This window comes from Daphnia magna, linkage group LG1 (genome assembly GCF_020631705.1).
Source record: "Daphnia magna isolate NIES linkage group LG1, ASM2063170v1.1, whole genome shotgun sequence".
Classification (NCBI taxonomy): Eukaryota; Metazoa; Arthropoda; class Branchiopoda; order Diplostraca; family Daphniidae; genus Daphnia; species Daphnia magna.
Window position 1 is genome coordinate 12,877,980 of NC_059182.1, and position 13,342 is coordinate 12,891,321.

At 38.4% G+C, this 13,342-nt stretch overlaps 2 protein-coding genes and 1 long non-coding RNA gene across 18 annotated transcripts; 2 read left to right on the top strand and 1 right to left on the bottom strand.

Annotated features, from left to right (window-relative positions):
- The first annotated feature begins 2,000 nt into the window (after window positions 1-2,000).
- On the top strand, window positions 2,001-5,545 carry LOC116935480. Of its 8 annotated transcripts, XR_006646463.1 has the most exons (9): window positions 2,001-2,035; window positions 2,096-2,242; window positions 2,360-2,403; window positions 2,471-2,671; window positions 2,734-2,918; window positions 2,991-3,163; window positions 3,309-3,545; window positions 3,634-5,178; window positions 5,242-5,545. XR_006646463.1 is itself a non-coding variant. In XM_045173356.1 (4 exons), exons 2-4 carry the CDS (start codon window positions 2,474-2,476, stop codon window positions 3,106-3,108), a joined length of 501 nt encoding a protein of 166 aa, XP_045029291.1. In that variant the 5' UTR covers window positions 2,096-2,242; window positions 2,471-2,473; the 3' UTR covers window positions 3,109-3,211. The 8 variants fall into 8 exon arrangements, 1 of the variants encoding a protein (XP_045029291.1); XR_006646465.1 differs by lacking the exon at window positions 2,360-2,403 and having other exon boundaries at window positions 2,096-2,238; XR_006646461.1 differs by lacking the exon at window positions 2,360-2,403 and having other exon boundaries at window positions 2,002-2,035.
- Window positions 5,546-5,569: 24 nt separating this feature from the next.
- On the top strand, window positions 5,570-7,677 carry LOC123472185. Its single transcript, XM_045173392.1, has 5 exons — window positions 5,570-5,580; window positions 5,651-5,758; window positions 5,835-6,062; window positions 6,159-6,755; window positions 6,817-7,677. The coding sequence occupies exons 3-5, from the start codon at window positions 5,993-5,995 to the stop codon at window positions 7,185-7,187; spliced, it is 1,038 nt and encodes a 345-aa protein (XP_045029327.1). The 5' UTR covers window positions 5,570-5,580; window positions 5,651-5,758; window positions 5,835-5,992; the 3' UTR covers window positions 7,188-7,677.
- Window positions 7,678-10,091: 2,414 nt separating this feature from the next.
- On the bottom strand, window positions 10,092-13,070 carry LOC116928958. Of its 9 annotated transcripts, XR_006646508.1 has the most exons (8): window positions 12,324-13,068; window positions 11,861-12,046; window positions 11,656-11,793; window positions 11,516-11,595; window positions 10,553-10,679; window positions 10,417-10,466; window positions 10,248-10,345; window positions 10,092-10,165 (listed from the first exon to the last, which is right to left on the bottom strand). It is a non-coding gene; the product is annotated as an uncharacterized LOC116928958 (long non-coding RNA). The 9 variants fall into 9 exon arrangements; XR_006646527.1 differs by having other exon boundaries at window positions 10,092-10,345; window positions 11,502-11,595; window positions 11,666-11,793; window positions 12,324-13,070; XR_006646526.1 differs by having other exon boundaries at window positions 10,092-10,345; window positions 11,502-11,595; window positions 12,324-13,070.
- Between the last annotated feature and the right edge of the window lie 272 nt (window positions 13,071-13,342).

The following is a 13,342-nucleotide window of genomic DNA, read 5'->3' on the forward strand; positions in this document are numbered from 1 at the left end:
AGTTTTTTATTTAAACGTTAAAAACCACTTACCCTTTACCCTTTCCACTGTTTCATTTTTGGCCAAATTTCAAATTTGGCTTAAAATACACAATTTCGATTCAGAATTGAATGAAAATCACGAAAATCTGGTTTTTTCCTATTGGCCTTCCCACTTTTTCAATTTTTGCCAAATTTCAAATTTGGCTTAAAATACATGATTTCGATTCAGAATGGAATGAAAATCACGGAAATCAGGTTTATTTTTCTATCGGTCTTTTAGTTTTTTATTTAAACGTTAAAAACCATAAATTAAGTTGTTGCGCCAACAGCACTGTTTTTGTTAATTTTTAAAACGGCTAGTTTAACGAGAAAACCAATGACTAAATCGAAATCAGCGTTCAATTTCGATTATGCCGTCTGATTTTTGGAGAATTTCATGAGATGTCGTTTTTGGCCGATTTTGACAAAAGTGGGAAGGCGGGATGAAGGCGTTGATGATCAGCGCACGCCTCATAGGACATGTATACGGAGTCTGTTTTGCCGGAAGAGCAAACGGTTTCCGAGATATTATGGCGAATTGGCGACCAGGCCGTACCCTATCGGGAACTACTAACTATCGAGTCGCTCTTAGATTGCTCCGCATTCCTTTATTGTTGAGCCGATAATTGACAGGACCCCTTCGTTAATCTCCGCGTTATCTCCTCTACAACACGACGTCAAGTTTTGCGACGCAGCATCTAAAATAAGAAAACGTATAAAGGATACGTACGAGACCCTGAAATCGACTCGAGTTGGCTGACTAAACTGCTCCACACTCCTTCGTCGTTCAGCCGATAAAAACGGGGACTCGACCGGGAGCTACTGCGTTATTTCCTCTACAAATGGAGACCAATCTCAGCGGCCCAGCATATAAAAAAAAAACGAACGAAAGATTAGTGCGGACGCCCCTGAAATCGCCGCGCCATCAGCGCCATCTCTGGGGTAAAGTCTCAGAAAAAGTGTCGGTCGATCCACCGGTCGTTGTAGAAGGGTAGGGGTGCCTGTATCAGGGGGTTGGGAAATGCGAGTTTTGATAGAATCCCTATCGGGAAATTAACCTCCTCTTTCTTTTTTTTCTTTTTTTGTGCTTGTTTTAGACATTATTGTCTGTCATCATATAAGAAAATATTAATACTTTAATAGTACTTTGAGGCCGGAATTAATTGAGTCCACTTCGCATATGGCTTCTTCGTGCCGTTTGTTAATTCGAATCATTAGCGCACGAAGAACCTTTCATGGAAGCTTATTTCGGTGAGACGCAAGTATTGATTCGTCTGATGGTCGATTATGCCAACATGGCAGCGAAGAAACATGCCTTGCTCAATCGGATTGAAATCGCGACGTCGGAAGAAGCGCGTCTTCTTCTGGAAGAACTGTCCAGTCGCAACCAGTAGGTTGCCACGCTACTGCCTATTTGCGCCGTCGGTGTTCAGGTACAAGAGCTTCGCAATTTACATGTTTTGTTGGCGGAATTTTATAAAGATTTTTCTCTTCCTTGCAGGAAGATTGAAGAACTTATAGCTACTGCGTAGCACTGAGCTCTGATCAGACACAACCAAACTGGAATGATCTAGCTACCTACGCCCGCTTAATGACGCGTGTGTGCCATAATGTCGATCGTGTTTGCTACATATTCGGAAAGGCTGTGCGTGACAAAGGTTACACCTACCTAATTAACGAGTAACATTTTGGCGACTTTGAGGTAAGCGGATTTTATTCGGCAAATAAAATATTAGGGGATTCGGATTGCTATAAGAAGCTAGCCCAGATGGCAATCGTCTTATCCCTTTTCACCTTTATAGCGATTCGAGTCAACGCATTCCATCATGCCAACGATCAGTCGTTTTTCGACCATTTCTTTCACAGGATTTTGTGACTGGACTTCCTACAATTCCTGATACCCATTTGCCCCAAGAGGTACGTAAAAAGTGATACCTTTTTAAAACTGATTTTCCTGTAAACATGGATACCGCTTGTTAGGTTGTAGGGGAGACCGGGGCTAGTTGGCTCACGGGGTAAGTTGCTCATTTCTAATTTAAAAATCACTTAATTTCCGTCTGCTGTTTTCAAAATAGCCAATAGTTGCAAAATCGACAGTTAGATGGTCTGACGTTGTTTCAGTTTTTCTATTGTGCAAAATAAACGAACAGCATACGAAAAACGTTTTCGACAGCTGCTGACTAACTTTTTTTTCCGCCGTGCTTTTCTTTTTCTTGACGTAGGTAAGTGATTAAAACTTATAAGCTTTAAATGGATGAATTCATCATTCATTCAGCTTTAATTTGCTTACATTAAAATTTTTATTGACTTTTTGCAAACATTTTATAAATAATAAATAGTAGAGCAACCCCATATAGGGGTAAATTGGCTCTTTTCTGAAGGGGTTAGTTGGCTCATGTTGTGTCAGTGTGATGAAACTTGACATTTTGTTTTTTCCAACTTTAACATAGGAAATGAGGACTTATATTCGCAAAAAAAGCCATGCTTCAGCATCTCCTGAACTTATTCGAATGGCCATTAATTTGGTAAAAGAAGATAACAGAAAAATCTCTGACGTATCTAAGGCACTGAGTATTCCAAGAAGATCTTTGACTCGTTATATAAAAACTGGAGAAGAACAGCCATTAGTTGGCTACAGCAAGTCACGCAAGGTAAGTTTTCATTCATATTTTATGTTTATATAACCTTTAAATACATTTTATATTTTGTCTAGGTCTTTTCATCTGCGCATGAGAATGACTTGGAAGAATACCTTCACCAATCAGCTGATATCTACTATGGGCTCTCTCCGAAGGAAGTCAGAAAGATGGCCTGGCGTTATGCCTCCATGCTTGTCACACTGGCTTGTGCCGTTTCAGCTACTGGAAATTCTATTCCCCCATTTTTCATATTCCCTAGGTAAGGTGATTCATTCAATTCGATCAGGTGACCATTCAAAATAATTGACTATTAATAATTTATCTTTTTTAGGGCAAACTTCAAGCCTCACATGCTAAATGGAGCCCCCCTCGGCAGTAAAGGAACGGCGAATAAGTCCGGATGGATGTTGGAATACTACATGTGTGTTTCCTGTGCTAGTGGCCTATGAAATATATTGGAGCCAACTTGCCCCGTTGGCATGGGCAACCTGCCCCCGGGATGGGGTAAGTTGCCCATTTAGGGGTGTCACAATAAAACATTTTTTCAATCATGATCGCGTTATTTTCCGTATTTTTTGTCCGAAGCAATTTTATAGATGAGATGTTTATTAATATTCTGAATATAAATTTGTCTCAATTATATAAAAAGTTTAGGCGTGGGACGCTTCTAAACAAAAAGTGAGCCAAGTAGCCCCGGTCTCCCCCAAGGGGTTCGACACTCAAAAAAGGACTAGAAAATGAAAAAATTTGATGCGCGGGAATCAGTTCTACAAATAAAAGAGAAGAAAAAGATGCTTGAAACGCCCCAATATGATATAGTCCAAATGAGAAAAAAAGGGGAAGTGGCGACTAAAAATTTATTTTTCGTCACTTTGAGAAGTAAGAGGTAAAAAAGTGAAAAAAAATTGAAAAAAGTGAAAAAAATGAATCTTTTCGGAAAAAAGTAGAATTTTCGCATATTTGGTTTGTTTCAGTTGAATGTAGACTACTTTGTCGTGCGGTTCTGAACACCTGTATCTGCGATCTAGTGCCAAGAGTGACGAAAATGGGGGAAAACTGTGTTTTTTCTATTCTGCATACAGAATTTGACATAAATGTTACCCCAAAAATCAAGTGCATATTATTAAAGCTCGGTTATAGTTCTTTTCGTACTTTGGCTCGAATAAATCCCGATTGTGCTGAATTAGAACATTTTGTAAGAACAATCCTTGCTGATGTAGATTACGTTGCTGACTTACCCGAAGCTGAGAAAGTCAGCATTTTTGGAGAAATGTTTGCAAAAATTCCTTCGAAGTTTAGTTTTATGCCAGGAGAAAAAGCTTTAATTGCTGATGTTGTTGACACTGCTCAAAAAATAACAGCGCGAAGTCAAGAAAACTTTTCCTATGACATTTTACCGTCATCAGGACGCAAAAGAAAGAGAGTGTCTACCTTCAGTTCATCAGAGTCAGGGAGAAAAAAAAATAACAGTGCTGATGGCTTGGCTGATATGCCTGTGAATGGAGGATTACAAGAAGTTAGCCCTACTAATGTTCTTCCCATAGATTCTGTGATGCGAGTCGTAAGTCGTGCTGCAAATGTTTCAGAAGGCCAAAGTGATATGACAAACGTTACGTTAGAAGGAACACTTGAAGAAACACAAAATACTACACGCGTGATAAGACGAAAGGGAAAATCGTTACAGGAATACTTATTCAATTGGATTTCAAAAAGCAAACTTCGTGATACGTGGGATTTACCGTCTATTAAATGGACGATTGACAATCATGAAAGCGAACAGCCTAAAATTACTTGTTCTACGTGTAAAATAGCGCCGTTTAACGTAAATGGTGACAAACATGTCGGCTGGAAATTTTCTGCTTATGTGAATCACATCAATAATTTCCACAAAAGGAAGCACGGTCATGATGCTACAAGTCATGGGGCAACCCCAGGAACCAGTGGTCAAAGTAATCAAGCCCAAATTTCACAATCACAACCTAATAGACTTTGCTCCGGAGCATCTTCATCAGAAACTGTCGGGTCGGAACCTTCTAACTTGCCTTCTAATGAGAGCCAGGTTTTCAGTAACGGACAGCAGTAGTGAGTCGTACTCTGTCCAGAAAACGCAATCAAAAGACTCAAGCTCAAGAAGAACATTGCTTCAACGCTTGAACATTCAAGCTAGCGTTCAAATTAAAAAAAACCTGGTGGATATCGTTACGACAAGGATATTGGACTATTACATTTTGCCATGTACAGTTATATTCAGGGTGGTCGTAAATTTTATGAAGTGTTAAGTGCTAATTTTGAAGGAATATTTCCTAGTTGCAGAACTATTGAGAGAAAATTATCCTCGTTTCACAAATCAGTACCCGAAGGAGAAGTAAATGTTGCGTTACTTAAAGAAATTTTGGATAAACATAGACTGCCACCAGTCGTTTCCATTGCGGAAGACGGAACAGCCATCGTCGGACAGAGAGAATACGATAAAAGGACAAACAGAGTCATTGGATTTAGTCTTCCGCTGCGATGCAATGGTATTAATTTTCTGTTCTTTTCTATGTATTATGAATGTTTTCATTAAAACTAAATATTCGCAGGATTTCCCGATTCGCTAGCTTCTTCTGTCAGGACCGCCGAGGATATTGTTAATTTATTCGAAAAATATGAACGTGCAGCTGTGGTTATCACTGTTATGGCGCAAACCATGGATGAGCAAATCCCGGCTATCCGGATTGCTTCTTTCTGTTCAAACAACAGATTTACGGCAGACGATGTTAAGCACAGGGCTAATTATATTGAAGCCGAACTAAACAAGTTGGGAATCCGAATGCTTACATATTCCGCAGACGGAGACAGTAGAGAAATGAAAATGATGCGCCAAGTTTTGAATTTAGGTGCGCTTCCCCCGTCTCTCACGACAAAAAAAGGCAGAAGCGGTACGGTATATAAGTAGTTATTTTAAGAAAAGTAAAATAATGTGATGGCAAGTATTTTCTCTTTATGCAGCACAACAAATAGCTGACGAAACGGGTTGGCTACTGAAACGACAATGGGATTTTTTCGCCGCCGATGTAATAAACAGTGCAGTGCCAGTACAAGACACAGTTCACATAGGTACAATTCCGAACGCCGAACATTTTCTTAGTATTTATAATGCAGACGGAGCTTATTTTCAATTGTTCGCATACAGGCGCAAAATTTCGAACGCGGTTACTGAAAAGAGACCGAGCTACATTTCTCACAATAGGTAAAGGGATTGCTTCGGTGTCTGACCTTGAACAACTCTTAACAGAAGTTACCAAAGGGCAGCACCACTTAAAAAATGGTGATCTAAATTTGCACGACAAAATGAATTACGATGCTGTAAGAAGACTGTGTGACCCTTGTGTCACTGATATTCTGTGCGACAAAGTAGCAGGTATAACTTTTTTATAAAATCATAGTTAGAAAATAGAAAATTGTGAATGGTCTGACGTCAACTATATATCTTGTTGTATGTATATTATTTCATCAGGTTCAGAAGTAACGTGCTTCTATCTTAAGCTAATGAGACTAATAACAGCAAGTTATTTGGATAAAAGCTTATCACCACTAGACAGAATATATGGAATATGGTATTCTTGTCTCGCTTTACGGTATTGGCGACATTGGCTTCAAGAAAACGGATACAAACTAGATATTAATTTCATCACCCTCAACGCGTACATGTGTGTTGAGATAAATGCCCACTCCTTAGTCCTCATATCAAGGAGACTAAGAGAGAATGGAACTCCTCATCTGTTTCGGCCGTGGCATTTTGGGAGTCAGAGCTGCGAATCTTTTTTTCGACTTGTCCGGTCGTTGACTTCAACAGAATCGACCCAAGTAAATTTAAGTGGAAAAGGTTTTTTCAGTCGTAGCGAGAGAGCGGATGCCGCAAACCAACTTCTGGGAGAAGGAGAAAACGATGGAGTTTATTTCCCGAGGTTTACTCATGCTTTTGAAGACCAGAGCCAAGACGATGGCAAAAATATTTCTTTCAATCTTCCTTCTCATTTACCCTCCGATGAGGAAATCGAACGTATAATTCGCAAGGCCATGGTAGATGTTGACCATCAGTTTCAATTATTAGGTAAAAAAATTCTCGAGACAATAAAACATTTTGTAATATTCTTATATGATTGGATTTTTAGGTGTGAAAATGAGAGGAAAAAAGAAATTTATGTTCAATCAAGAACTAGTTCAACGAATCAATGTGTCTCGAAAAGATAAGGAACACCCTGCAGCATTGATTGATAGCAACTTGCTGTTGGAGTTGGATGACTCCGGTGCAGAAGAAACAGCGGTCGAGGAAAACGTCCAGCCATGTCCTGACGCGGGTGATGAATATGACATAGATGTACTGAAGTCTCTTGGAATGGCCCAGCTAAGAGATTTTTCTCATTTGGTTTCTCGCCAGCTTGAGTCTAGCGCTTTTGCTAGTATCATTTGTAATAATGGATCGCAAATTGTCGTTAAAAAAGCGCGGTCGTGTGGTTTTGTGAAAATTCAGTTCGGCGATTAAGCAATGATCGCACTTTACGAGTCATGCAGTTGGCAAATTTTTCCGAAAGAAGAAAAGTAAAAATAACTTCTGTTTCAACTCGAAAAGTTGTACAAATTGGAGACTGGTGTCTTTTTCGGAATTTGGAAGGGAATGGTTTTTTTTTGGGGCGAGTTCTCTCTTTTGCATACTTTAACAGCACTAAAAAATCTATTTCCATGTTTGAATGGATAGTTGATCAAAAAGACCATGAGGTTGGGGTACTCTGCATATGGTATAAACTAGATATAAATCAATCTATATTTTCGGGAAAATTAATCGAAGTACATGTCCATCATGGTTTTCACCCTTGTGTTTCGTATATTTGTAGTTGTCCTTCTCCAACATTTACGTTTGATGCCCAAGGTTCAAAACAATTGTTTTTTACCAATGCAACAGTTAACCAACTATCAAATTTTCTCAAGGACATGACATTATCAAGGGACTAAATAAACTATTCCGACTCACTACACTTCAGCTGGTCTCTTATTTTAAAACAAAAAAATTAGAAAAGTGAAAAATAGGGGGAAAAGCGAAAAAAGTAAAAATGGAGAATAAAAAGTTATTTTCCACTTTTTGGGGAAGAAGCTGGGAATTTGGAAGACAAAAAGTGGTTATGGAAATTTTTGGAGGCAAGAAAACAATAAGAAAATCTGGTAAAAGAGGGAGGAAAAAACCGTTTCGCGCGTTTTTATATTTTTTTTAGGGACATGCGTGTGGGTATTTTTTGAGTGTCGAACCCCTTGGTCTCCCCTAGACAAGATGGTTGAAACCGTCTTATCTGTGTCAGGAATTTCCAGAGTCTTGTATGACCTGACGGTGAAACAACCCGGGAAAACGGAGTAAGAATGATTTGATTTACGAACGTTGCTTAGGCAAATGATTTCCGCACTCATCATAGGACACGGATACGGAGTTGTATCATTGGCCAGATTTATATGGGAAATATTATGAACAGTGTATTCAGCATAGACTTTTGAAATTGAAAAATCAATCAGCTTTGTCATTTCGTGAAAATCTCCTAACCCACTTTTTAAGAGGAGTTCACGTGATGACTTGTTGACTATTCCTTAAATCTTCATGCACACTTGTTGGAAATAATGGGTGCATTTGTTTTTCGTCGAACAAATTAAACATTTTAATGTGCAGCTAGGTTGGTTGTTGTTTCTCTCCCTTGTAGAACTACTCCTTTTCGCCTAATTGTTTAACTAATTCTTTTGGAACGCTCGGAGGTCGCCCAAAACAAGCGTAAGGTCATTTGAGGCGTTATGCCATTTCCTGAAATGGAACATTCAGAAAATGTGTTTGTTCGCAAAAGGTTAAGATCTATTTAGATTTGTACCATAAAGTATGACTGTCGGAAAGGGTACGTAGGCTTCTAAAAGTGAAGAACAGCTTTGAAGTCTTTGGTAAGCGAAAAGGTACTGCAAAGGGAAGCGTCGCATGACAGTTTCATGGATGGACTCTTTCGTTTGCTTTGCCCTATGATTCTGTGCTTTGAACTGGCAGATAGCGTTTAGCAGTGGCATCCAATCTTTATTCTTAAAAGCCAGAGGTGTTATTCACTTTTCAGGGGAATTGATTGATGATACTCGTTGATTAAACCATGAAGAATACCAATAGATGGATAAGTGGAGGGTTATTGAAGTATAAAACTAATTCCTCATGGCATTTCCATTCACGCATGTGGGACAGTTCGTGAGCAGACGAACCATTGAAAGAGCCTTGCGCAGTCTAGTTGCATCCAGCCAGATACTAGTAGAACCCAAAACATTGTCTTGACAAGTACTACCATATTTCGGTTGCAGGTTTTCAGTAAATACCAAGGATTCTGTTTGTTCTTGCTTTTGGTTGATATATACCATTTTCATGTGTAGTTTAGTTTAGTAAAATGGCAGCTCTTCACATGCTACTCAAACAGTCTGCAAAGGGAACAATATGTCATCCAGTTACCTCGGAAGTTTCCATTTAACAATATAATTCTAAGTGTATATAGCCTGTGTATATTTACACCTAAATGTACACATACCTCAAATGAATAAGCGAAACAGTGAGCTTATTATTGTGACTCGCGGCTCTGTGGTTGAGCATCGGCAAGGCATGCTGAAAAGTAAAGGTTCGATTCCTTACAGAGTTTAGTTGAAACATTATATAACTTATTCAGATAATAATCGTACGTCAATACAGCACTTTCAAACAGTGTACATATGAATAAGCCTAGTCAATACTCAACAGAAAGTTGAGATTTAAATGAAAATAAATCCCAATTGACTTTGTCTGCGAAGGGTAAACTTGTAAAACTACGCACTTAAACGGAATTTCAATAAAACGGGGAATATAGTCCAGATAAATAATGGTAAGACAATTTCATTGAAAAAGGTAAAAGTACTAACCAAAATACGAAATACTTATCAAAATATCAGAAAAAAGGACAACATTTTTGAAAAAATTGTTTTCAGCATTTTGTATTGATATATATTATATAACCCTTAAGGTAAACCAAGGTTGGGGTAAACCCTGCCTTAATTGAACCGAATCCCCGGGGAGATTACCCGGGGTGTGGCTAAGAGAAGCCGGAAAAGGATGGAAGGTTTCGGACAAGTTTTTACGTGAGCGATTAACCGTTAATTCGGATTTTTGGGTAGCCTCTTCGCCCTCCAATGATATCATAGAACTTGAGGACCCCCACGTCCCCTTTCCGGACAGCGCACTCACAACCTTTGCTGCTGATCACAGTAGGGGCATGACCCCCTACGGGCTTATCACAAGTCAAGGGGAAACGGGGCCACAGAAAAGAAGGGAGCCCAGATACGCAATTCAATTTTAAAAATATATATAAATACTATAATGTGGAAGGAAATAAATGAATCTTGAAATTGCCGGTCGTCCTCCTAAACAGTATCATTTTTTGATCTCTTGTCTCAACCAGAAACTTTTTCCAATCAAATATCATTTTTCATCTAGGTTGAAACAAAAACAAAACAAAACAAACACATATCAATGTAAAACAATCCTTGAAGCAAATTAAGAAACTTGTTTTACATAAATTCTATGCTGAGCACATTTCTAAGTTAAAGTTTCTAACTAAACGGCAGATCCCATAAACATAGACGGTCGATAACAGATCCTGAAAGAACTTCCTGAAGGTGAAAAAAACAAAACAAAAAAAGTGTTCAGTTAAAAATTCTGAATATGTGTCTGTAACAAATACCTTCCATGGGAATTTTTTAGTATAACGTCAACTAAAGGCTTCCCGAAGATCTATGTTTTGAATACAAAAATAGGTTACAATTGAATGAACTGATTCCATAAAGTAATAACATTATGAGGCACACAATGGTACATACATCATTGAGTACATAATACCACATGTACGATACTTCAAAATCCATTTGTAGAAGGAAATAATTTGGTTTTCAAAGTGGGAATCCATAATCCAATAAATCACTCACAACTTCAAATTGGAAACTCATTCTGAAATGTAAAGGCGCGTTTTGGCGTCTACCTGGTTGATCAGGAATGAGGTTGAGTTGCGATCAACCGCATTTTTGTGTCAACCTGGTTGAACTGAACCAATGATTTGGCGACAACTGATATTTCCCCCCTTGGTTGAGGTTCAACTTCAACCGCCAGTCTATATGGCCGAGTTCTACCATGGTCCTAGAGCATGGTAGAACCAGAACCGAAGCAGACGACCCAACCCCTTTTTCTTTGCCGAATACAATTGTTATATGGCAACAAAGCATTCACGAATAATTAAAAAAAAACTAGCAGACGTTATTTTTTTTTTTTTTTTCATTTTCCCTTGTCCACCATTTTTCTTGAAGACTGGCGGAAAAAAATAGAAGGGGTAAAATTAGGAACAAGAAAATAAAAGAATTAACAAAACTTTCAAACCTGATGCAGTAATCAGTTGGGCACACTGAATCGAGAATCGACAGCGTATAAATTATAAAATTAATAAATATTAACTACACATAGCAGACAACCTAAGATAGAGAGAAGGGGAGAGGGGACACCAACACCACTGCCACATTTTATGAAAATTGTGGTTTTCGCCGAATAATGAAGTGGTGGGCGTGACTTCGGCTCAACTTTCATTTTGGTGTCAACTGAAATGTAAACTTGGTTAGTCCGACTTCGACCAACCGAGTTGATCTAAAATCCATTTTGGTGTCAACCTTATGGTTGAGTTCAACTCAACCAGGGTAGACGCCAAAACACGCCTTAAATATATTAAACTCGTTATCTGCTTGTATGAAAGCAGAACAACATTAATGCAGATCTATTTTGTACATGTAAAAATAAACCTGAAAATCAGTTGTATATTAGAAATCATCAATTTCCAGAATCCATTTTCCAGGATGATAAAATATCACACCTGGTTTTCCTAAAGTAGGTAAAAATTTCCTAAAAAATTATTGTAACTGAAGTTAAACAACTGACATACCATGAATTACCATGGATGTAATGAAGTAGTGTGAAAATTGCATGTGGATAATAAAGGTGGAGAACAAACAATTTCCAACGATCTCAGGGGTTGATGTATTTATGAAGCACATGGTAAGGCTGCTGATAGAGGGCGTACCTGGAGAATGAAAACATTGTATGACAGAAAATTGAACTGAAAGAAATAACATGCAAACATATTATACCATTGTCCCACTAAGGATAAGAACAGTTTGAACTGTGCTTTGAGCTGGATGTTTCTTTCAAACGGTGTCTTCTGAACCACGATGTAACAGGAACTCTTGTTAAATCGTGTTTTTCAACCCTATGATCGCAAGTAACAAGAAACAACACAAACCCTATCGGGAACTTTCCGAACACAGTGAGGACCCCTAGTAAAAATACAAACAAATACGACAAAATAAAAAACATTGATACATGAAACCTTACTGGCAACTAATTGGTTGACAGACGAACTGTTTACAAAACCTTTCCCCTTCCAATCAACAGACCATATCATTGATAAATGGGTTTCATAAGAACACGTTTCCTTACAGGTATACAAACTCTTTGTCTTATAGCTGTTACCCGTGGTTACCATAGTTACTTTAATTGAGACAAAATTTGCAAGCTAATCTCTATCTAGCGACGGACACAAACATGACAAACCTAAAGTTGGGTTTGATTGCTTCGTCCTTTGTAACTTAGATACCTAAAAATCGTGACATGAGAATCTGCCATTATGCCAGCTTTACAAAAACACTAGTTCGAGAGCGGCTCCATGACAACCGGCAAAACGTCTAAAACATTTCTGAACCACCCCGAAAGCTGAATTGAATCCCTATTACAGCAAACGCCATCTATTGAGAGAAATATCGTAAACAACGGAATCGGTGACGTACTATATCATCTCATCTAGACAGAATCCCTATCGGGAAATTTTTGAAAACAGATTTTTAAAGCTTGACTGTCCGTCATATTTCCCGGGCCATAATATTTATACTTGGGAAGGATGTAATTTATCCACGTTATATTACTGTCCCAAACAACAACCAGCTTAAGATCAGTCTCACTTTTTTCACTGCACGCATCGAGACGCGGAAATGATTAATCAACAACGAATTTCTTAACCAAAATTTTGCAGCCTAAACACAGGTAAGTTTCTTGGTATAATAGTTAGCTTAGAATTCTGTTCAAAGCAGCCTTGAAATGTGATCTCTCAACCAACTTGCTGTTGTCGAGGAGTCACACAACATGCAGTGGTTCTCAGGAAAAACCAGATGTCCCAACTTTTATTGCTGCAGACGTCCAAGAACCAACACCGAGAATAGATTTTACGAATCTTTATTAATTGTTGTACACAAAAGAGATACCAGCGTCGCTAGTGAAACTACCACTTTCTGCTCGCATCTCTATGCAACAAGATACGCAGCATGATTTTGTTTTATACTGGTCGGAAACATTGCCAATATGTATTCTTTTGCCAGACATGGATTGAGATACATTTCTGTCTGGCTTTGTGATAGTAGACGAAATGCATAAAGGATTATCTATTTTTGTTATTGCGTATAATCGCTTGTAGTAAGAGTGCGCCAGTTTGTTATAAATCCATATCTACTGACTCCATATAATAAGCTTGGTTCCCAACAGTTCCTGTTTACGATATTGGCACAACGCTAGCTGATTCG

What these genes read in the sequence shown, in the direction of transcription:
- LOC116935480 (XM_045173356.1), top strand. Translation starts at nt 2,474, where the DNA reads ATGAGGACTTATATTCGCAAAAAAAGCCATGCTTCAGCATCTCCTGAA. An exon ending in GCTACAGCAAGTCACGCAAG is followed by an intron (nt 2,672 to 2,733) that starts GTAAGTTTTCAT and finishes TATTTTGTCTAG; the next exon opens with GTCTTTTCATCTGCGCATGA. An exon ending in CCATTTTTCATATTCCCTAG is followed by an intron (nt 2,919 to 2,990) that starts GTAAGGTGATTC and finishes TATCTTTTTTAG; the next exon opens with GGCAAACTTCAAGCCTCACA.
- LOC123472185 (XM_045173392.1), top strand. Translation starts at nt 5,993, where the DNA reads ATGAATTACGATGCTGTAAGAAGACTGTGTGACCCTTGTGTCACTGAT. An exon ending in TCTGTGCGACAAAGTAGCAG is followed by an intron (nt 6,063 to 6,158) that starts GTATAACTTTTT and finishes TTATTTCATCAG; the next exon opens with GTTCAGAAGTAACGTGCTTC. An exon ending in CCATCAGTTTCAATTATTAG is followed by an intron (nt 6,756 to 6,816) that starts GTAAAAAAATTC and finishes TTGGATTTTTAG; the next exon opens with GTGTGAAAATGAGAGGAAAA.